The sequence below is a fragment of the Oncorhynchus tshawytscha genome, linkage group LG20, assembly GCF_018296145.1.
Source record: "Oncorhynchus tshawytscha isolate Ot180627B linkage group LG20, Otsh_v2.0, whole genome shotgun sequence".
NCBI lineage: Eukaryota > Metazoa > Chordata > Actinopteri > Salmoniformes > Salmonidae > Oncorhynchus > Oncorhynchus tshawytscha.
Genome location: NC_056448.1, coordinates 11,269,017 through 11,293,432, shown reverse-complemented (window position 1 = coordinate 11,293,432; position 24,416 = coordinate 11,269,017). Strand labels below are relative to the sequence as shown.

The window sequence follows — 24,416 nt, the reverse complement described above, 5'->3', positions numbered from 1 at the left end:
TTATTAGTTACATGCGCCGAATACAACTGGTGTAGTCCTTACAGTGAAATGCTTACTTACGAGCCCCTAACCAACAATGCAGTTTTTTAAAATACAGACAAGAATAAGAAATACAAGTAACAAGTCATTAAAGAGCAGCAGTAAAATAACAATAGCGAGACTATATACAGGGGTGTACCAGTATAGGGTCAATGTGCAGGGGCACCGGTTAGTTGAGATAGTATGTACATGCAGGTAGAGTTATTAAAGTGACTATGCATAGATGATAACAACAGAGAGTAGCAGCGGTGTAAAAGAGGGGGAGAGGGGGGGGAGAGGGGGGGTTGGCAATGAAAATAGTCTGGGTAGGCATTTGATTAGGTGTTCAGGAGTCTTATGGCTTGGGGGTAGAAGCTATTTAGAAGCCTCTTGGATCTAGACTTGGCTCTGTCCTCTTTTTCCTGTAGTCCGCAATCATCTCCTTTGTCTTGATTTAATGATATGATTATGACTGTGTAATACCAATTGTCTTTCAATGTACCAAGACTAACTGTCTTCTTTTATTAGGAGAGCCTGCTAAAGGAATAGTGAGCAAGTATGAACTTGTTATTGATACACTAGTGTATGGCCTAAAAAAGATTGATTTTTTGCATGGAGGCCATGATTATGCAGCAAGACAACGGTGTCACCATGTGGTGAGAAGTGGAACTTACACAACTACATAAAAGGTATAAGATCCTGTGCAAAACTGGGTAAAGTTAGAAGTTTGATTCATCCCATAGGATAGTGATATTTGAGTTTATTTCAGTTCATTGTCCTGCTAGAGAAACTGTGTGAAGCAAGTCAAGTTAGTCTTTAGCATCCCAATTAATTGTAGACTACTTTAAGCGCCCTACTTCTGTCTGGCCAAAACTACTCTCTCTCTTTAGTTTCTCTGCTCCTTATGCCAGGCTTCTTTTTAGTCTTTCTCTTCAGTTTTGGCGATGGATAGGTTGGCTATGAGCTTTAAATGCCTCTCTGGGTTGTCAAGGAACCTCTGTGTTCCTTGACAAAGTGTTCCAGTTTTCTTTCCAATGGTACATAAGGGATTCAATGAATCTGTGAATGTTAGAGCATTGAAATATAATAATAATAATAATATAATACTCACTAAGGAATGGATAACTGTGTTACTGAACCACATATATATTAAGCAATATCAAAGTAGCACAAGAATGTACACAACATGGGAAAAATAATTACTGAGAACCTTTCACCAGTAGATGGCAGTGTAGTAAACCAGATGTTTTCCTAGCAGCCTATCAGTGTGGTCTTAAAATATCCCATGGGCAAAATTGTCATAAGCACTCCCATCAAATCCCAGGTGTCGTGACTTATGAGGAACTCATCTTTTCTGCAAATGTAGTGTTTCACTTATTTCTCCCTCATTGCATACAGGAAAATGACCATAATTCATACAATGTTCACATTTAAAACATGAACAAGACTGAATTCCCTTTCAATACAGTAATATGATGGTTCAGTGAACTCTGTTTTATGGGTTATAATGACCCTGGTCACACCTGAGCATTAGAAGGGCATGTTGTAGACCTCACACACACAACGGTAGTCCTGGAAATATAAAGAGCTCTGTGCCACGGTCAGAGAGAGACACAGTGCATTCGGAAAGTATTCAAACCCCTTGACTTTTTCCAAATGTTGTTGCTTTACATCCTTATTCTAAAATTGATAAAGTTGTTTTTTCCCCTCATCAATCTACACACAATAGCTCATAATGACAAGGCAAAAACAGGTTGATAAACGTTTTTTGGGTATAACAAAAACAAAAAACTGAAATATCACATTTACATAAGTATTCAGATCCTTTACTCAGTACTTTGTTGAAGCACCTTTGGCAATGATTACAGTATCGCGTCTTCTTGGGTAGGATGCTACAAACGTGGCACACATGTATTTGGGGAATTTCTCCCATTCTTCTCTGCAGATCCTCTCAAGCTCTGTCAGGTTGGATGGGGAGTGTCGCTGCACAGCTATTTTCAGGTCTCTCCAGAGATGTTTGTTCAAGTCCGGGCTCTGGCTGGGCCACTCAAGGACATTCAGAGACTTTCCCAAAGCCACTCCTGCGTTGTGTGCTTAGGTTCGTTGTCCTGTTGGAAGTTGAACCTTCACCCCAGTCTGAGATTCTGAGCACTCTAGAGCAGGTTTTCATCAAGGATCTCTCTGTACTCTGCTCTAGGAAGAGTCTTGGTGGTTCCAAACTGCTTCTGTTTAAAAATGACGGAGGCCACTGTGTTCTTGGGGACTTTCAATGCTGCAGAAATGTTTAGGTACCCTTCCCCAGATCTGTGCCTCAACACAACCTATGGACAATTCCTTCAACCTCATGGATTGGTTTTTGCTCTGACATGCACTGTCAACTGTGGGACCTTATATAGACAGGTGTGTGCCTTTCCAAATCATGTCCAATCAATTGAATTTACCACAGATGGACTCCAATCAAGTTGTAGAAACATCTCAAGGATGATCAATGGAAACAGGATGCACATGAGTTCAATTTCCAGTCTCATAGCAAAGGGTCTGAATACTTATGTAAACAAGGTATTTCTGTTTTTTTCTTGTTAATAAATGTGCAAACATTTCTAAAAAGCTTTTTTTGCTTTGTCATTATGGAGTATTGTGTGTAGATTGATGAGGAAAAACATTTTTTTTAATGCATTTTAGAATAAGGCTATAAGGTAACAACATTTGGAAAAAGTCAAGGGTTCTGAATACTTTCCGAATGTATTGTATATAGAAAGAGACCAGCTGGTTGTTATCAGGTGAGATTGAGGAAGGGCAGAGAGGGTTGTGTAATGTGTAATGGACCTAAAGAGGAGAGTAGAGGGGGAGCCTGGCACTGAGAGTTAAAAATGGATTGTTAAATGCTCACAGTCCGAGCAAACACATTCAGACAACACATAGACAAGCACACAGACACAAGCCCCAATTATATAAAAAACAGCATGTGAAAAAAAAACACATGAAAGAACAGAAGAGCGCGTACATACACACATAAACACATACAATCAGCCACAATAGCTTTACCACTACACACATGAAGTAAACATTAATGCAGTCACACACAATAGCACACCACAGCATAACTCATGCACACAGACAGCCCCTCTGAGCAGAGAGCCTTTGCCCCCTCCAAGGCTGCTGCCTGGTTACACACAGTGGAAAATTCCTCCTGCTCCAACTGAGCATGCTCAAAAAACCAGCCTGTTCCAGTCCTGCACCCTTCACTCAGAGTCTGTCCTATTCCTCCTGTACGCGCTTAGAAAAAAGGGTTCCAAAGGGGTTCTTCGGCTGTCCCCATAGAAGAACTCTTTTTGGTTCCAGGTAGAAGAACTCTTTGGGTTCCATGTAGAACGATCTGTGGAATGGGTTTTACATGGAAGGCAAAAGCGTTCCTGAACCGTTTTAGGTTCTAGATAGCACCTTTTTCTCTTAGAGTGTATCGTCATGCATCACAATCACCAGCTGGGGGATCTCACGTGACAACCAGGCAGGCACCAGCATGGGACTGTGTGTTGTAATGCTGCTTGGCATTTGGAAACATCTCATGATGTCAAAGTAGTCCATGCCTGGCCTCTAGCACCTTGTTACAGAAGCCTAATAAACAATCTTTGTTGATGTGTTTAGCAATTCATAAAACTACTCTGAATAGAGGCCATATTTTCAAAAACAAAGTACACACAGGTATGTTGTCCCGTGTTGGACAGATGCCCATGCTGATGCATAATTCATATTGTTTAATGAAATAGAGTAGTAGCCTATAGCCAGCAGGCATCCACTCCAGGTTATTAATAGCTATAGGCACTGGGCAGTGCTTGACTTGGGCAGGATCTCACTGGAGCTGAGTACCAGCACCTAAAATGTTCTACTGCTTGAGCTCCTGCAGCTCAAAGTATTGTGGAGCTCCTGCACCTAAATTTAAACAGTACCAGCACCCAAAATTAGTACCGGCACCTATTTCAATCCAAGTCAAGCACTGGCACTGGGCCACATTTACGATTCCTATCCCAGGGTAAACTACACACTGAACAGACAAGACCAAGTTAGGACCAAGGGGAAGACAGAATGCTTTATGAAACGATGTGGACAAGTGTGCTAATGAGTGTTATGCATCTACTAATATGAATCAACGCTCTGTGTCACCATATATGCTGTAGTGTCAATAATAAATAAGTAGGACAGCTACTATGGGAACTTGGGAAGAGTGGGAATAAAGTTGCAGCACAAGGTGAAGTTGCCAGCAGCACTCTTTGCTCTCATAAAGCAAAGGCTACACAGAGCACTTATCCTTGTCCTGTTTTTCCCTCATGATTTGGGGAAAGAATCCAACAACAATTGAAAACAAGCTCTCTCTGGACATTTCCCAAAGTTCAAGCTAAGCATATTGCAAAAGTCCAAGCCAAAATAAGGCATTATATGAAAATACTTAGAGGTTGCTCAACTGCCATCCAAAAGGTTAGAGAGATGCATATAACTCAATTACAGTAGGCATGGCTACTCATTCCCTACAGTCTTTGTTATTATTTATTTTTTTAACCTATTTGGTTACTGAAAAAGACTATTCTGTGTGACCTATTTGGATTCGGTTGATCTTGGGCAAAGTTCCATAAGAGTGGGGTGATAAGGCAATAACACATTGAGCAGGGATCATCAACTAGATTCAGCTATTTTTTTCTTGTGCGGAAGGTCGGGGGCCCGGAACATAATTACATATAATTTGTAGACTGCAAATTGACCGCAAGAAGCTGAAACAGATATCATATTTGACTAAAACATAATCATTTCACATCTTGCTTACGTTTGTATAAGATCACCTGTCTTTCTCTCCATTATGTGTGGGAATAGTTGGGAAGAGATTCCTGAAATTAAAACACCTGGAGCTGATTTCCTGGTGTTTTTTTTTTTACAGTCTTTATGTCCAACAATGAAAAAAGTTTTTTTGCTCATTACTTGGGGGGCCAAATAAAACCAACCGTGGTCACCAGTTGGGGAACCCTGACATAGAGCATCATGCCCATGTTCATTCATGTTTTTTTATGGAACAAAACCTTTGGAATTTCCGCACTGACAAATGTACCTTTTTTTTGTTGTCAAAAGAGAGTTTAGGCACTTCTGGGGCAATGGTAGATACATGCTATTTTCTTGATGTGGTATTATACCTCCTCAATTATGAGTCACATAATGAAGGAGGTATAATACAACATAAAGAAAATATACTCATAAAATGTCATCTTATCTTTAAATAATTAAACCACTGCAATATCAATAGTGATATATTAGCAAAGATAATCTTCTTTGCTTTATTTAATTGGGCTCCTGAGTGGGGAAGAGGTCTAAGGTGCTGTGTCTCAGTGCTAGAGGTGTCACTATAGACACCTTGGTTCATATCCAGGCTGTATCACAACCGGCTGTGATTGGGTGGCACAGTGTTGTCTGGGTTTGGCCGGTGTAGGCTGTCATTAAATATAATAATTTTTTCTTAACTGACTTGCCTGGTTAAATATATAAGAAAATTACTTTACCATTCGTTTTGACTGAAGTAGGTCCTTTGCATATCTGCTCCAGTTATCCTGTTATAGTATTACTTGCCACGTGCTCTTTTGGAGTAACTACCTATGTTGGTATAGATATGGATTCCAATCTCTAGATGCTTTCCGTTAAGCTTATCTGTTTTTTAATGCCATTTAGAGTGCATTCATTTAAGTACATTTACCACAGCACTATAAACTGGTTGAGGGGGTTAACCTGGCTTACGTCGCTCACCACGCCCACATTTTCCAAGCAGACAGGAGCCACAATGTGGCGCACGCTCGGTAGTGAACACGGTATATGACTCTTCATTCATAAACAGTGCGAAGGCAAACTGACTGACAGTTGAATCGAGAGTAAGAAAATCAACACTTCCGGACAATTAAGCTTTTGACACCAAGAGAGCAAATCACCACTTTTATCTGGGCGTTTCTTCCTTTTCTTGAGGTTGTGTTTATTTCACTAGTTTGTCACAGCTTCAGATCCGAAGAATGAGAGGGAATCTTTCCCCGAACGAAGATATTTCAGCGTATTATTCAATGATGCCAGTCTCGGACTTCCATGAAAATGTTCCCTGTACGGTGGAGCCCGCGGAGAGTGTCTGTGGAGCGGCAGAACCTGTCACCTCCAGACCGCGGATGGGTAATACCTTTCTGGCGCAGGATAGAGGATGCGCGCAGGACGTAGCTGAAGAGTTAAAGGGTAAAGTTGTCATTTCATCTCACTTTTTCAATAGTCACTTTAACAGGTCTCGACTGTTAGATAATAATCTAAATGTAATTGTATACTTAAGACAAAAATAAATGTATTGCCGTAACGCTACACAGTACTGTTATCCCCTATATTCTCAATGTGACAAGCCTTTTAATAGGCCCTGCTGCAAAAATGGAACTCATACACTTGTGCCCAAAAAATACATAGATTTCGAAAAAAACATACTCTTCAACATCTGGCACTTCGTTGGATGAATATGGGTTTGGTGGATGCCAGGAGAACACTACCTTGCCCAAAATGCATAGTGCTAACATTAAAGTTTGGTGGTAGGACCCTTAATTCCAGTGAAGGGAAATTTTAACGCTACAGCATACAATGACATTCTAGACGGTTCTGTTCTTCCAACATTGTGGCAACAGTTTGGGGAAGGCCCATTCCTGTTTAAGCATGACAATGCCCCCGTGCACGAAGCGAGGTCCATACAGAAAGGTTTTGTTGAGATTGGTGTCAAAGAACTTGACTGGTCTGCACAGAGCCCTGACCTCAACCCCATCTACCACCTTTGGGATGAATTGGAACGCAGAGTGCGAGCCAGGCGGTATCGCCCAACATCAGTACCCGTCCTCACGAATGCTCTTGTGGCTGAATGGAAGAAAGTCCCCATAGCAATGTTTCAACATCTAGTGGAAAGCCTTCCCAGAAGAGTAGAGGCTGTTATAGCAGCAAAGGGGGTATCAACTCCATGTTAATATCTGTGATTTTGGAATGAGATGTTTGACAAGCAGGTGTCCACATACTTTTGGTCATGTAGTGTAGCTGATCAATCAGCACTGATGATATCGCTGATGAGAGCTTCCACACAACTATGAAGCATGGAAGCTTTTTTAGAGCATCCCTCTGGCTGTAAAGAGAAACAATTGGCATGCTGATTTGATGGGAAATGATACAGCAGGATGAATGTATGGTTCAGTAAATTAACTGATTTATAATACTGCTTGGATCTTAATAAATCTTGTCTTGTTGATGCTCTTGAACTAAGCCTGTAAACGTTGTCTAACTTATAGGGATGAGTTGACATTCTATGGCGGCAGGATATTCATCTTCAGCTCAGTGTCATTCAGGAATGAAGTGAGTTCATTGGAGAGAAGTACTGTATGTGCAAGACATGATCAGATCTCATCTCAGGAGGAGGGGTTTCACTTACCCCCCCCCCCCACTTAAGGTTACAGAGTCCACTTATTTAAATGAGAACCAGATCAGGCTAGCTAATTCTTCACCAAGCTACCAGTCATGCCCAATAGCTAGCCACTTTCTCAAATTCGAGCGTGAACCCTGACATAGGGTGGTTACCCCCCCCCACCGTCCTCCATAACCAAACTCTAGCCCCTCTCTCCCCTATAGTGTCATGTTTCAGACTGAAGATATGAAAACCCATACTAGATCATTCTATTGCAACAAGGAAGTGTTTTGTCAGGTCAAAAAAACATCTGCAAGAGAAGCAGAGTTTTCAAGGTTTCACAGGGTTCTTAACGAGAGATATTTAGCTGTATAGTCTCTCAATATGGTCAGAAATGCTGGGTCATTTACGGTACTTTCAATGATAACCAATTCCCAGCTGTTTGCTGTAGGGGAGACAATAAGCAGGGTGAGATAAGTGTTGAGGACGAGGCCATCAAGGTAACCAAATTATTAAAGATTTGTTCAATAAACCATCATTAAATTATGATTCCTGATTTTCCCAGGAAAATCACATGCTCAGACCTTGTTTTCCCCTACGTTCCCAGTAAAAGTCTGTTTTCATCTAGAGCTGTAGACCTAACAAAGTTATGACAAGTGATTAATGAGCCTGTGACTGAGATCTCAGTGAGTTAGATATGCCCGTGCCCATAGTTGGAGGTTGTAAGTAGCCTCGCATTCTTATGGGGCGAAGCGCTCTGTTTAATAGCCTGTTAGAGGCCCAGTCTGGCTTATCCCCCAGCAGTCAGCGAGCATCCAGGGGGGTCTCCAGGACTGTCTGTGTGTGTGTGTCTGTGTGTTTAGATTTGTAGACCCTTTGGAGGGGGTCCTTGGCTGGAATCTGGGGAATCAGCAGAGTCACGGTTTTCTTACAGTATTTCCTGTTCTACATTAGAATGATACCTCAAACCTTTTCCTTAAACGGTATCTAGTCCCTATGCACAATTAGGAAAGCCGTCTGTCTTTTATCAGGAAGAGTAAGATAGAGGCAATTCCACGGTGACAGAGAACATTTGACAAAAACACATTTACTTGTAGAACAACGCAGATGCAAAGTTTGGTAACAGACTGACGGTTTGTGCTGTTTCGTGTGACGTCATTCTGTTACCGAACACTGCATCGACACTGTTCTCACAGTAAATGTGTTTTTGTAAACATTTCTGTGGAAATTGTTAAAAAATAGTCCTTTTGCATAGAGTTGGTTTGTTTAACTTTGCAATCATTGGGTTTTGTTTGACATACGGTTACCGTGGAATTGCCCGTAGTTCATTATGAGTTCATGGTCATTCTGTACAACAGAGCTAAATTTAACTGACATGCGTGGAGTGTTTGTGTGCAAAGCAATTAACGTATATTGGTGAGTGACACTTATTAGTTGTGGCCAGTGGCTGCGGAAATGCACACTGTAAATATGATTTTGTTAAGTTCACGAATCCAGAACTCACATTCTTGTATTAGAAGATGAATGCTGTTTTTGTCTGACTAGTTTATATCCATGTCTGTAACCATCTGCCTGCCCATTATGCTGTGATGCAGCTGTATGCTGGCCATGTTTTCTGTTTGTGGTCTTTCATGTTGGTTTTTCTAATGTAATCCCAGCTCCCTAAATGAAGCCCAGATGTACTGCTAGACTGAGCTATTGGTGTGTTCTTGTTTGGGCGATCTGAGAACAGTTATTGTAACCACTAACCACTGCAACCCCAATTGGGCCCGCAGCCAGCAAGTGTGTGAATAGAGGCTCTCTTCGCATGGAACATGTGACAGTGGGTACGCTCTATCAGGGGGAAGACAGGGGGAAGCAAGGCAGAGTTATGAGGGGGATGGTGGCTTGGTGGGGGTGGGGCCTCTGCCCCTTTAAATGAAATGTTTCCAGATTTCTTTGAAATATGACCTAAAATTACTTTTTTTTTAAATTACAAAAAGTGTAATTAAGTATGTTAAACTGCTTTTCTGTGTTGGAATGGTGTGGGCGTACCCCAAGCAAAGAACGGTGTGGGCGTATACCCTTGATAAAAAAATATTTATGCGAGTAGACCCCTGATTGGCCAGCTCCTATTTGTGACCAAAGCATACTGTAAATTGGAGAAAACCTCAGGAGTATGACAGTTTGAGGTGGGGTTTTCTCCAATTTACAGTATGCTTTGGTCACAAATATGAGTATAGGAAGAATCAACAACATTATTAGGTATGAGGTAACAGAATATGAACTTTTAAATGTTAGATTTTCACTGGACAGTTAATTTAACCCAGACTAGCCCCTGAGTGGCATTCTGGAGTCCAGAGTGGCCCGGTCTGAGGCAGTTTAGGGTGAGTGCCCCCTCCTCTCCCCCATTCATGCTCCTAACAGAGACAAGGACATTTCTGAAACTGTGCATGTGTTTGTGTGTGTTCAATGGGCTCTCCTCTTGGTATCTTTGTCAGGGCAGAGGTTTGTGGAGCCCAGCTACAGTTTGAAGAGAAGCACACTGCCTCTCTACAGTTCCATTACATTCACCCTAGCAGAGGACAGAGAGACCATACTTTAACAAACAGTTTCAATCTTTTACCTGTGTATTCCAAAACCAGGAACTAGGGAACATCAAACAATAATATTTTATACAAAATCTGGATGAAAAATTGATTTTAACCTAATTAAAGTATTACCCATGGAAAAGCTACATGGATCGCTTTGAGTAGGCTTACTGTTGTTTTTGCCTCTGCTGCTGAAAGGCTCTGCTAAAGCAGTGTGAGGTATCTACAGTAAAGACAAGTTAGTGTTTCTTCCTTACACAGTCTGCAATAGAATGGTTTAGCTGTGAGTCAATACAAGTGTTTGGCCTATGTAGGCCTGTACCACATGGCTGTACCGTGTGGTTATTGTTTCTGCAGGGTGGATTAGCTGTGCGGGCATTAATATGTGCGCGTGCTGTGTGTGTTTCTGCCTGTGCTAATCTCCGTGCCCGGATGCCTGGTCATCACAGGGTTAGATGGAAGACCAACGTGACTGAGGGAGAGCACAGCACACAGATCCCATGATGATTCAGCCATCCATCATTCTCTCTGCTGGGTTCTCCTGACCTTGGTGTCGTTCAGCTAGTGCACACACACACACACACACGAGGCAGACATAACTGAAGGAGATCAAAACACAACGACACACACATACAGCTTGTCCTGTAGCAGGGCTGAACACATCTACAGTAGCAGCTATCTCTGTTGTGAAGCTGAACTGCTTTATCAAAGGCAGCTTTGTCTTGGTTGGATCTCATCATGATAGATGCGTTCATTCACTATGAGAGGTCTCAGGAATTATTCACTTCTGCGCTGAGCATGGACAGGGCATGTGCATCTCTATTGACGTCACTCTTCACAGATCACCATTGTGTGGTCCTCTTCTCTGAGTGACTGGAGCTTGCCACTGCCAGATTGCAGTGCTCCTCAGCTTTTTCTACCAGAGACAGGCATGTAAGGGGTTTTTCTGAGGATCACTTTTAAATAACTTAATACGTTTTCAAGTTCAAGTTTTTATGTCATTAACTTAGACAGACCTTGTCTGCAATATTCCAGGGAATTGTCAGAGTGCGTGCTCTTTTAAGCTCAAAGGAAGCTAGCTTCTTTTCTTTTTAATTTCCTATTTGGCAACAGTTTTAATAGTGTTTATTTAATACCCTCCTCTCTAACTTATGTAATGACCCATGTAATCCGTGATGTGGAAAATAATCGTCTTTCATAAAGAGTTGGCCTGCCTGCTGCTCTCTGGCGTTAGCCTGACAGTGCTTATTGGAATTGCTCATGACGTGTGATACGTAGGGCCCTCGGCCGAGGTCAGGTGCTGCCTAACCTCTGGATGAGCTGGCTGACCTGTGGACCCTCAGACCTAAGGTAACAGCAACATTACATAGTTAATATAACACTGAGAGAGTGTCTGCCCATACAGAGGATAGGAGAGGAGGAGGGGTGTAGGGGAGGAAGAGGAGGAAAGTTTGGGGAGATTTGGGGAACACGAGTTGAGATGCAATGTGTAAAAAAAAAACGTCAGTATGTCTGGGTTGTCTGGGGTGACCAAACTCAACTGTGAGTAGTATGGTACCTGACCTGTGAATAAGTATTTTCACACAGGAGCGATGACGTGCACGTACAACATCACCTATATGTCAGGTAGGATACACAGTGCTGCTATTATGTTAAGTAGACAGTTGACACAGCAAAAAACACACTACTGTATACACGGATGATCACCTCTCTACGCTGTTGCTTCCAGTACATATTCTGAGTAATAGGCACTTGTCTCTGGTGTGTAAAGTGTCATTCCATTTGTCGTGCCCTGCTGTTTGTCTAATGTAGGTCATGTGATTGGAAGTCCTCAGAGTTGGATTCTAGGGTTAATAAGTGGTGTCTGATTTCCCCAGGTCACAGAGGATTGCGGATGTGGCAGAAATAGCCTCAGATGAAGCATTACTGTACTTTTTAGCTTTCAAGGGAAGCTGAACAACCACATAAATGCAAGAAGCAACACACATTTCAATGTTAATCAGTGCATGCCACAATCTGTTGCATCTGAACAGTCAATAGTCATTAGAATAGGGTGTTTACACAGTAGACCTGGGTGAACTCCAAGTGATCATCTGTCACTGACTGAAGTGTGAACACCATCTCTCTCCATGCCCAGAGTGAGCACATTCACTGACACAGCACTGGCAAATCTCAAGGTATATGTGAATGGAGCACATGACAACATTAATTCCTATGAAGACTTGGTAGCGCATTGAAGCCAAATGAAGTCGGTTAAACCCTTAGCTTACAATTTCCACCCCCGCAGAAATCTCATTAACATAATACAAAAATCCCATCAAAATCCGTGTGTTTAAAAGCGATATCAGTTTGTTAGCATGGGCTGCGTCTCAATCCACCACATCCGCCGATATCGCCCTTCCACTTCTACGGTAGAAGGTGGCAGAGCTAGAGCGGTGTCTGTCAGACCATGAGACATCCCGAAAATCGCTCTTCTCACCACAACGTCTGTAGGTTCCTAACGGTACTACAAAGTACTATGACCACGACTCGATTGAAAGCTGAGACTCTCAACAGCACAATGGTGTTTTGCTCTAGGACACCCACAAGCCTCACAAGGTCTTCGGTACCAGTTAAAAAATGGAAGTATATATGGAGATATTTTAGTGTGTTAAATAAGGAGATAAATACACACATACAGTGCCTTGCGAAAGTATTCGGCCCCCTTGAACTTTGCGACCTTTTGCCACATTTCAGGCTTCAAACATAAAGATATAAAACTGTATTTTTTTGTGAAGAATCAACAACAAGTGGGACACAATCATGAAGTGGAACGACATTTATTAGATATTTCAAACTTTTTTAACAAATCAAAAACTGAAAAATTGGGCGTGCAAAATTATTCAGCCACTTTACTTTCAGTGCAGCAAACTCTCTCCAGAAGTTCAGTGAGGATCTCTGAATGATCCAATGTTGACCTAAATGACTAATGATGATAAATACAATCCACCTGTGTGTAATCAAGTCTCCGTATAAATGCACCTGCACTGTGATAGTCTCAGAGGTCCGTTAAAAGCGCAGAGAGCATCATGAAGAACAAGGAACACACCAGGCAGGTCCGAGATACTGTTGTGAAGAAGTTTAAAGCCGGATTTGGATACAAAAAGATTTCCCAAGCTTTAAACATCCCAAGGAGCACTGTGCAAGCGATAATATTGAAATGGAAGGAGTATCAGACCACTGCAAATCTACCAAGACCTGGCCGTCCCTCTAAACTTTCAGCTCATACAAGGAGAAGACTGATCAGAGATGCAGCCAAGAGGCCCATGATCACTCTGGATGAACTGTAGAGATCTATAGCTGAGGTGGGAGACTCTGTCCATAGGACAACAATCAGTCGTATATTGCACAAATCTGGCCTTTAAGGAAGAGTGGCAAAAGAAAGCCATTTCTTAAAGATATCCATAAAAACTGTCATTTAAAGTTTGCCACAAGCCACCTGGGAGACACACCAAACATGTGGAAGAAGGTGATCTGGTCAGATGAAACCAAAATTGAACTTTTTGGCAACAATGCAAAACGTTATGTTTGGCGTAAAAGCAACACAGCTCATCACCCTGAACACACCATCCCCACTGTCAAACATGGTGGTGGCAGCATCATGGTTTGGGCCTGCTTTTCTTCAGCAGGGACAGGGAAGATGGTTAAAATTGATGGGAAGATGGATGGAGCCAAATACAGGACCATTCTGGAAGAAAACCTGATGGAGTCTGCAAAAGACCTGAGACTGGGACGGAGATTTGTCTTCCAACAAGACAATGATCCAAAACATAAAGCAAAATCTACAATGGAATGGTTCAAAAATAAACATATCCAGGTGTTAGAATGGCCAAGTCAAAGTCCAGACCTGAATCCAATCGAGAATCTGTGGAAAGAACTGAAAACTGCTGTTCACAAATGCTCTCCATCCAACCTCACTGAGCTCGAGCTGTTTTGCAAGGAGGAATGGGAAAAAATTTCAGTCTCTCGATGTGCAAAACTGATAGAGACATACCCCAAGCGACTTACAGCTGTAATCGCAGCAAAAGGTGGCGCTACAAAGTATTAACTTAAAGGGGCTGAATAATTTTGCACGCCCAATTTTTCAGTTTTTGATTTGTTAAAAAAGTTTGAAATATCTAATAAATGTCGTTCCACTTCATGATTGTGTCCCACTTGTTGTTGATTCTTCACAAAAAAATACAGTTTTATATCTTTATGTTTTGAAGCCTGAAATGTGGCAAAAGGTCGCAAAGTTCAAGGGGGCCGAATACTTTCGCAAGGCACTGTGTATATATATATGTATATGTATGTGTGTATATATATATATATGTATGTATATATATGTATATATATATATATATGTATGTGTGTTTTTTTATTTGACCTTTTTAACTAGGCAAGTCAGTTAAGGACAAATTCTTATTTTCAATGACGGCCTAGGAACAGTGGGTTAACTGCCTGTTCAGGGGCAGAACGACAGGTTTGTACTTGTCAGCTCGGGGATTTAAACTTGCAACCTTTCGGTTACTAGTCCAACACTCTAACCACTAGGCTACCCTGCCGCCCCAGGTGTGTGTGTGTATATATATATATATATATATATCTTCGTTCTATTGGCTAATAGCAGTAGTGCCAAATTCAATGTTTCATCCAATAATAAATAAATAAAAGTTTGGATACCTTTTATTAAGGGGTCTTAAAATTCCAAATCAAATAGCTAAATGATCCTTGGTATGACCATCTTTAAAGAATTTCACGTGCCTGTTGTTTACACACGTATCTGCCCTCTCATTGGCTAGAATGGTCCTACCTGATCTTGCCTCCTCCCGACTGCCTTCCATTTTTGAAGATTTAATTTTTTAATTGTAAGAGCGGACACTTTCTTGTCAATATAATGCATAATCTGTGGCGCAGTTTGAACTACTCCAGGAAGTGACATTGCAGGCTAGCTCAGTGCTGCCCCCTCTAATTGAGTAACTCAAGTTGAAGGCCAGCCTGGATACTGCAGGCTGCCATCAGCAACTAAATTATCCTTAACTTCTTCTGGGTGAGATTTTAAAATAATTTGTTCAAGGACATACATCTTAGAATCAATTATTGGGACCATGATTGTCTTTGGTAAAAAAAAATATATATTTACACAAAGGTTTCCATTTTCTATTCATTATTATGGGGAGCATATTTTCTGTAAACAATGCCTGCTGTACCGCGGTGTTCCTTGAACTTCCGTGGCTTCAATGAGAGGGGGCAGTCGTTCTCCTCTGGAATTAACACACCAAAAGACATTACTCACTGACTCCATGTAGAGTTCATAGTACAAGGTCAGATCAGTGACAGAGTCCCTGTGTATTTATAGCCTCCAGACAGGTCAGTTTTACCCATGGCCAAGCCTTGGCGTCTACTGCCTAGCTGGCTCTCACCTCCACTGCTATCCCATCACTCACCCCTTCCACGGTGGGCCTGTCCCCAGCTCCCAGAGCCCCTTGTCAGGCTGTGTGGTTGCATAAGAGGCCTTGGATGTCAAAGCCTCCATTCATTAGGATAATACATTGAGGTGGGATGACAATTGACATCTCCAGAACTGTGGGCGAGCCTAGCGATCTCGCTGCTCTTTGGGCCGTTGTGCAGATTTTTCCTGCGATTGTGACATTTCAACTTCTTGGCTGTCATCCTTTGCATTGTGAGTGGATCTTTGGTAATAGTTGTTTAGCTGGCTGTGTATTTTGAGAGTTTATTTAGGAATAATAGTTTGTGTGTAAATTATTCATATTCAGAACAGCTTTACTGTTGATTTTCCTAGCATCACATTTTAGGTTCTTGGCAGAACAGTGTGTACTGACAGCTCACAGATTCAGACCCATTTCCCTAGTTATGTCTTTGTGGTTTCAGTGGCAAAATTAAGAAAAGTGTTTTCCTATTTGAATTTAAGTTAATGCTTTAAGCTCAGGTAGGGATTAGCTAAGATTCATGCATGAATAATGTAATAGAAATATTATTTTTCTCCAGCACTACCCCAACAACATCAACGTATGTGAAAATGGCACGTTTCAATGTTTCCTAGTCAAAAAAGATAAGAGTAAGATACGTTTTTCCAATGGCATCATCTGTTATGCATCGTTTGATTTTAACTAATTAGTAGGCAATGCCTACTCATATTTGGTTGAAATCACATGATGCACACCATATGATGCCATTGGAAAAACATACAGGAAAAACAAATATTCCGCTATCTTTTTGACTAAAAAACATTTTAAAAAGTCCCTTTTAAGTACTGATTCAGTCATATCAAACTGCAACAAGGAAGAATTCCCTCTAACTGTGCTATTATTCGTCTTTTTACAGAAAAAACTGTGCTTGCCCCACCAATGTTCATCTTTCAAAAGAAAACCCCATCCATGAAGGTAAACGTTATATCCTAATAATGGGTAGGCTTACAATGTTGACAGGATGCAAATGCATGGTGTGGAACAAATCACGTAATGAAAGAGTAATCATAATCATTTTGTTTACAGAGAAGCGCAGAGAGATGGGAGGAGGGCTCAGGTAAGCATCATAACTTGCTGCTGCTGCGTGTCATAACAATCAACCATTTTGATAGATGATTTCTTTGTTACTTTCTATTGCATGGACAGTCGTGCTTCTGCATCTTTTTCTTGTTCTCCAAATAGTTATGGGAATCAGTCCAAACAAACGATTCAGATCGCTCACCTACCCTAACCCTAACAACAGAATCAGGAAAGGTGAGTTTCCACTGTCCAGTACACACACACACACACACACACACACACACAAGTACTGGTGCATAACACCAGACATAATGCCTTTTCCTCCATGTTTCTTTTGTTCCTTTGGTAAAGGAGATGTATCTGTAAGATCTCTATTAAAATTGCACCTTTTTACTGTGTACAAGGTATTATGAAACATATATGGTTTACATAATTAACTTTTTCTAATGATGAAGGACCCTGTATTGTGGTGGGATTGGTAGGCAGCGTTGTCAATCATTGACTATAATGATTGGCCTGTGATTGGCAGTGTGGTAATCCAACCAATCAAGGTCTTATTTGCATTTTCACTCTGTATCTCGGACAGGCTCCTGTGACGGCAGTAGACGAGTGCGATCAAGCTCTCTCTCTTTTCCCCCGCGTCCTCCAGGTAAACAAAACTCCCTCCTACACATTTGCGATCTCTCGTCTCTATCATCTCTCTAAAGGGCCCTACACACTTAACGCAAACTACGAAAGCGCTGCGACGGAGCGTTGTGTTTTCACACATAGTTCTACGTACTTTTGGGTGGCTTACATTTTGGAACGGACCGTGTACGACGCTATGTCGCTCTGTTTGTGAGATTTGTGTCCCCTAGGGCAGGGATTCCCCTTCTAGCATTGGGGAATATGGGCACAAGCACGGTTCATGACACAAACTGTTCTCACCCCTCTTGTTGGAGGGGAGAATTATGCAGGTTTAAAGCTTATTTGATGAAATTCTACACATTCTGTCATGGGGTGCAAAGAACATTTTTCAGTTTTAAAGCAAATTTTCTTTCAATTCTAAACATTTTGCCATGTCTAATGTGTATTCATGTGATATGAGTGACAAATTACATCAATATCTATGGGCAAAAAAATTAATGTTAGCTGACAGCTAGTTGATCTGACCATTTCTGACAAGTTATAAATAGCTCTTTAAATTATGCAATGACTAACATGAGGAGGAATTGATGATGCACTATCCAATTTCAGTTGGGAAACCACTGCCCTAGGGCATACATTGCCCATGCAAATAAGTGGCGACTGAGTCAGGCTGCTTAATTCCTTGACTCACCTGGAGATGATTGTAGCCTTAATAAAACTGGGATCTTAATGGGATAAAATATCTCCCCATCTATTAAACGAACCGAAGCAGTGCATCATGGTCAAACTCTCTTAAATATTTTCTGTTTATGTTCAGTGCCAGTATTCCCTGTAGGTCCATACATTCCAGTCACACCATCCTTGTCAGGGCCTCAGATTCCCAGCAGCCACTTCACAGCAGCCCCTGGTATCTCTTTCCCTTAATCCGTTTCAGTTTCACTCTGTCACTGCAGCCCTCACCTGCTCATCACAAATCACCACCATGACCCACTAGTGCCCATGTGGAAACCTCACTGCTCAGTGTTGGCGATTGTATGTTGTCATGTGCCAAATCTGGCGGTCAATTTGACATAAATCTGGGTCACATTTTAACTTTAACCATATGATATACTGTGTGTGTGAACTCTTCTGATGGATATTCTCTCTCCTAGTCTCAAGATCAAATGTCTTCATGCCCTCAAATCTCTGCAGCCAGACCAACATTTCCCAAAACAAAGGTTAGTTTGTATTGTATGGTGTTATGTTTATCTTTAAGGGGGCTGAACAAAAAGACCTCCAATTCCCTGAACGACTCGTATTTAATCCATATCTGATCGTAAGGCTGACTTTAAAGGACATCGTTCCCTCTCACACACTCCATCTCTTTCTTTATAGTGTCACCTCTGAACAGGGTCAGAAGGTCATTACTTCAGCCTGCACGTCTCCTCGCCCCTCAGCCCAGGAACAACATCTCACAGCCACACCTATCTGAGGTATTCCACAACTCTTCACCTCCCCCCGTCACGCGTCAGTAACGCCCCGTGCTTCTCTCTCTTGATACGTGTCGCACACCCTGGTGTTAGGCTCATGGCTTTGTCCTCCAGAGCTGGCACCTGTGAACACTGGCGTACCGGACACTCCCGCAGCACTGCAATCTGCAAGGTTTGAATTTCCAACTTGATTTACTGAACAAGTAACGGTATTGCCAACAGTCTAAAAATGGGAGCATTTCAGCACCGTGTATAGCTTTGTGAAATGTTTAGCTTAACATGAGAGAATGACAACCAAATAGGCCGAACTCCGACCTTGCAGGTGGGTCCTGAGAAACTACGTTATGTCTGTGCCTGTGAACAAGCAGGTGTTGTCCTACATGAGGCTATTACTATTTAAATAGTAAAACACTTGTTCCCCTCAGTTGTGGTTGCATCACTGCCTGAGGGACCAACATGTTTTTCTCAGAGAAACGTATTCACGCACTGCCTGAGAGTGGGAGGATGCAGGTTTATAAACCCAAACTCCAAAACCGGTTTGAATCAGCATCAGAATGCTTACCACACTGAGACTGAATAGCTTCCTTTCTACTCCCAAACTTGCCACATTAACACACAATTATATAATACGTTTTGGCTGCAATTTATTTTATATTTACATAAAGGTTGTGTTGAGTTCTTTGACTCAAGTGGCCATTACTGTAATTTATCAGAAATACAATAAGACTGTAAAATAAAAGGTTTGCATTGTATTTTGTCCCACAGGTCAGCCATGACCTTTCAGACGATTGCTGCAGCGTCACAACTGACCACTCCTCCACTGTGAGTGAATTACATCTGAAGACGTTCCCTCAAGTTCACAGGTATGCAGGGCACCTGGTTTAATATAATATTAGTGATGTTTCACTGAAGTGATTTTATAAATCTATTTATGGCAGGGTTTAGTTACTTAAATCAGAGTAATTAGTGTTACGAGTTAATAACTTCCAGGCCAGACCCAGGACTGGACAGCCATGCTTTAATCCAGAGACCCTGACAATGGTGTTGGGTTTTGTTTCCTCTGTCAGAGCTACGTGGTGTCAGAGACACAGTTTAGTTCCCAGCAATGATTCTGAACCTGCTGACCTCTCTGCTGACCTCTGGTTCACCCTCTACAGATTGAAGGCAGACACTATTACCTCAGACAGGGTCCAGTTTGTATTTGGGGAAAACATGGACGCGAGAGTTTTGGTGAGTTCAGGAAACTTTTGAGCACCAATGACATACTTATAAAGTATCAAGTTTGCATATGACTATAAAACATAACTGTGTTACAAAATACATTGCATTTACAGAAATACTCTAACTTTCTCCACTCATATAGAGACCACAGAAATTGCCCAGCAGTGAACATTCTGATTGCAGCTCCTCTAATTCTGAGTCCTCCACCTTTGAGACAAGGCATAAAGGTAAATCATTAGGGGCGTCATTGGATTTGCATGGGTACACATCTCCAGTCCTGGTCCACCAGACTACGCCCTACAGGACTAGTTGTGCACCTCGGTTCTAATAGCAATTGACTGCCTCTTAGTGTATGCCTTTCAGAACTACAGCTGAAGTGCTGTCTGTGGTTGTTGATAGGTGCTGTGTGGAACAGCCTGAGGGAGTCTGCTGCAGCTTACACAGAGTCCTGTGGGAGGCAGCGTGTGCTCAGGCGGGTTCAGCTGTTCACTGGGGAGGAGAAGGAGAGCAATGTGGTCCAGGTGAGGACCATGTTATGTTGAAATAGGAAATGTTCAATATGCCTATTGCTAGAGCAGTGATAGTGATGTACCTTTTTAAATACCTTTCTTTTAGCTGACCTGCAGACTGTTTGTTCTGGAAAATGGAACTCAGGCATGGAATGAGCGAGGGAGAGGAGTCCTGCGACTCAATGATCTAATGGCAGGGACCAAAGGAGGGCTGCAGTCCAGGATAGGTGAGTTTACCATGAAGAAGACTACTATTCCACTCTCTCTGACCAAAATCTGCACGTCTTTCTGTAATACTCTCTCATCCTCAGTACATCTCTCACACCTGCCTCCCTCCGATCAAAACAGTGATGAGGCACCAGGGCAGTCTGAAAGTCATCCTCAACACTAAGCTCTGGCCCCACACACACCTGCGTCGCCCCGCCCGTCGGAACCTCCAGGTGACGGCCACCGATGTGGAGACCCAGGCCATCCGGGTGTTCCTCATCCAGGCCAGCGCCAGGGACGTGGCTCGCCTCTACGTAGCCATCCATCATCGGCTGGTAGCCCTACGGTCCAGTGCTGCTGGGAGGGAGGCAGGGGCTGCAGGGGGCAGGACCAGGGAGGGACACTGCAACAGTGAGAATGAGGAAGAGGAGGAGCAGGAAGAGCAGAGACAACGGCAAGAACGAGAAGGTCTGCTAGTGACACGATTGCGACCTGGTAAGAGTGAATAGCAACAGGGATAAGGATTTATCATACAGTTATCTGAGATTATCCCTTGCTCTTTCACCAACTCGCGTATATGGCTATGACTAAATACAATGTTTAGCTCATTGTTTTTCCTGTGTAAAGAAACGTGGGTTTGGAAATTGTTTGCATAGTTTGAGTAAGGGAAAAACCCGTCCTCCAGTGCATGTCTGGTGGGTAGTCACATGTCACTAATCCCCAGTCCATGTTCCAGAGGGAGGGAGCTGTTAGCAGGTGCTAGTCTCTCAGACGCCACATAAAACAGAGTATCATGGTGCATTACATTCCTAAAAGTCCCAGGCCTAAAAATATTAGCTTTTTTTTGTTTGTTTTAACCTTAGTGAAAAAGAGAAGAGAGCACAAGAGAAGAGAACGAAGTCTTGCTGTTTGTTATTCCTCGCAACAACTTCTCCTTCTTCAGCCTCTTTAAACTTCCATGTCAACAAGACACCTAAAGATTAAGCTAAGATTAACCCCATATAACCTACCCCTGCATAAATCACATTCCAGTGATGGGCAACCTATGTCCTCTGAAGCCACAACATATGTGCTGTCAATGTAAAAACTCAGAGACCTGCAAGGCATAAATTCATCTTGAAATCCTAACATCACCATTTACCTGAGAAAACAGAGCTACGGTATTAAAATCAGAGTTTATTTCACTTACACACCTCTCATAATGTGTCTCTCTCCTTTGCAGTGGTTTCTGATTGGATAAACAGTAAACCCAGTTTGGAATCTTGGTGACATGACATTATACTGACCTGGACCATGCAACAGTTTGTGGTGTCATCACATCTGAACAGAACTTTTAACCATCATGGAACAAAACATCAAGAGACAGCTTTCAAAAAGAAATACTAGCATTTACTGAGCTACCATGACTACCTTTTGCCAAAAGAAGATATATTACATGACCAAAAGTATGTGGACACCTGCTTGTCGAACAGCTGATTCCAAAATCATGGGCATTGATATGGAGTTGGTCCCCCGCTTTGCTGCTGTAACAACCTCCACTCTTCTGGGAAGGCTTTCCATTAGATGTTGGAACATTGCTGCAAGGACTTGCTTCCATTCAGCCACAAGAGCATTAGTGAGGTCAGGCACTGATGTTGGCCGATTACACCTGGCTCGCAGTCGGTGCGTCATTTCTTCCCAAAGGTGTTAGATGGTGTTGAGGTCAGGGTTCTATGCAGGCCAGTCAAGTTCTTCGACACCGATAGCTTTGTGCATGGGGTCATTGGCATGCTGAAACAGGGAAGGGCCTTCCCCAAACTGTTGCCACAAAGTTGGAAACACAGAATCGTCTAGAATGTCATTGTATGCTGTAGCGTTAGCGTCCTAGCCTGAACCATGAAAAACAGCCACAGACCAATATTCCTCTTCCGCCAAACTTTACAGTTGGCACTATGCATTCGTGCAGGTAGCGTTCTCCTGGCATCCGCCAAACCTAGATTTGTCCGTCGGACCACCAGATGGTGAAGCGTGATTCATCACTCCAGATAACGCGTTTCCACTGCAGAGGCCAATGGCAGCGAGCTTTACACCACTCCAGCCGACGTTTGGCATAGCGCATGGTGATCTTAGGCTTGTGTGCGGCTGCTCGGCCATGGAAACCCATTTGATGAAGCTCCTGACGAACAGTTATTGTGCTGACATTGTTTCCAGAGGCAGTTTGGAACTAACTAGTGAGTGTTGCAACCGAGGACAGAATTTTTGCTGAGGCGTTGTTGCTCCTAGACCAGGGTTCCCCAATTGGCGGCCCACGTACGGTGGTTTTATATGGCCCTCAGAGTTTCTGAGCAAAAAACAACAACAAATATACACTTAAATTATGTCCAACATTGAATTTTATCTTAATTTTGGAGAATCTGTTCTAGTATTCCAACGCATAATATAGAAATGTGATTGTATACCAAGGTAAGCAAGGTTTGAAATTGTTTTAGTCAAATTATATCTGTGAGATTCTTGCGGTCAATTTGCAGTCTACAATTGATCTTTAATCATGACCTGGTCCTCCGGCCATCTGCTGAGGAAAAATAAATAAATTGGCCCGCGGCTGAATCTAGTTGATGATCCCTGTCCTATACATTTCCACTTCACAATAACAGCACTTACAGTTGAACGGGGCAGCTCTAGCAGGGCAGAAATTTGATGAACTGACTTGTTGGAAAGGTGGCATCCTATGACAGTGCCACAGTGTAAGTCACTTAAATCTTCAGTAAGACTGCCAATGTTTGTCTATGGAGATTGCATGGCGGTGTGCCTGATTTTATATACCTGTCAGCAACGGGTGTGGCTGAAATGGCAGAATACACTAATTTGAAGAGGTATCCACATACTTTTGTATATAAAGTGTACCTTTGTGTTGACATATGTTGTGTACTTTACCAAATTGTGGCAGTGTGCAATGAGAGGGTATACTGCCACATTTTTATTATGCATTTATAATGAAAAGTGCTATTTGTGGCCGAGGCACCCACATTACTTACTGGAAACCTATTTGGAATGTTTTCAAAATATTTTGTTATTCTATATTTTGGGGGGAAAAACTTTAACCATTTTTAGATCTTTCACTACAAATATATTAGAATGTCTTTACTTAGTGCCTTCAGAAGGTATTCAGACACCTTGACTTTTTACACATTTAGTTAGGTTACAGCCTTATTCTAAAGTTGATTAAATAGTTTTCCCCCTCGATCTATACACAATAACAAAGCAAAAATGGGTTTTAAGAAATGTTGGCACATTTATTAAAAATAAAAAACAAATATATTTACGTAAGTATTCAGACCCTTTACTCAGTACTTTGTTGAAGCACCTTTGGCAGTGATTACAGCCTCGAGTCTTCTTGGGTATGGCGGCAACCAGCTTGGCACACCTGTATTTGGGGAGTTTCTCCCATTATTCTCTGCAGATCCTCTCAAGCTCTCAGGTTGGATGGGGAGCGTCACTGCACAGGTATTTTCAGGTCTCCAGTTCAGTCGGGATGTTAGGGTCATTGTCCAGTTGGAAGGTGAACCGTCGCCCCAGTCTGAGGTCCTGAGCGCTCTGAAGCTGGTTTTCATCAAGGATTTCTCTGTACTTTGCTCCGTTCATCTTGATCCTGACTAGTCTCCCAGTCTGTGCCGCTGAAAAACATCCCCACTGAGTTCTTGGGGACCTTCAATGCTGCAGAAATGTTTTGGTACCCTTCCCCAGATCTGTGCCTCGACACAATCCTGACAGAGCTCTAAATCAAATAAAATGTTATTGGTCACATACACATGGTTAGCCAATGTTAATGCGAGTGTAGCGAAATGCTTGTG

General features: G+C 42.3%; 1 protein-coding gene across 1 annotated transcript; it reads left to right on the top strand.

The window, feature by feature from the left end:
- The first annotated feature begins 5,808 nt into the window (after positions 1-5,808).
- LOC112219500 (ran-binding protein 3-like) lies at positions 5,809-22,095 on the top strand. The gene is made up of 14 exons (XM_024380802.2): positions 5,809-6,267; positions 16,390-16,448; positions 16,560-16,590; positions 16,716-16,787; positions 17,140-17,202; positions 18,332-18,397; positions 18,555-18,652; positions 19,415-19,512; positions 19,807-19,879; positions 20,013-20,097; positions 20,270-20,391; positions 20,486-20,606; positions 20,728-21,081; positions 21,809-22,095. The coding sequence occupies exons 1-14, from the start codon at positions 6,057-6,059 to the stop codon at positions 21,853-21,855; spliced, it is 1,500 nt and encodes a 499-aa protein (XP_024236570.1). The 5' UTR covers positions 5,809-6,056; the 3' UTR covers positions 21,856-22,095.
- The last annotated feature ends 2,321 nt before the right edge of the window (positions 22,096-24,416 follow it).

What these genes read in the sequence shown, in the direction of transcription:
- LOC112219500 (XM_024380802.2), top strand. Translation starts at nt 6,057, where the DNA reads ATGAGAGGGAATCTTTCCCCGAACGAAGATATTTCAGCGTATTATTCA. An exon ending in CACAGCCACACCTATCTGAG is followed by an intron (nt 18,653 to 19,414) that starts GTATTCCACAAC and finishes TTTGTCCCACAG; the next exon opens with GTCAGCCATGACCTTTCAGA. An exon ending in AGGAGAGCAATGTGGTCCAG is followed by an intron (nt 20,392 to 20,485) that starts GTGAGGACCATG and finishes CCTTTCTTTTAG; the next exon opens with CTGACCTGCAGACTGTTTGT.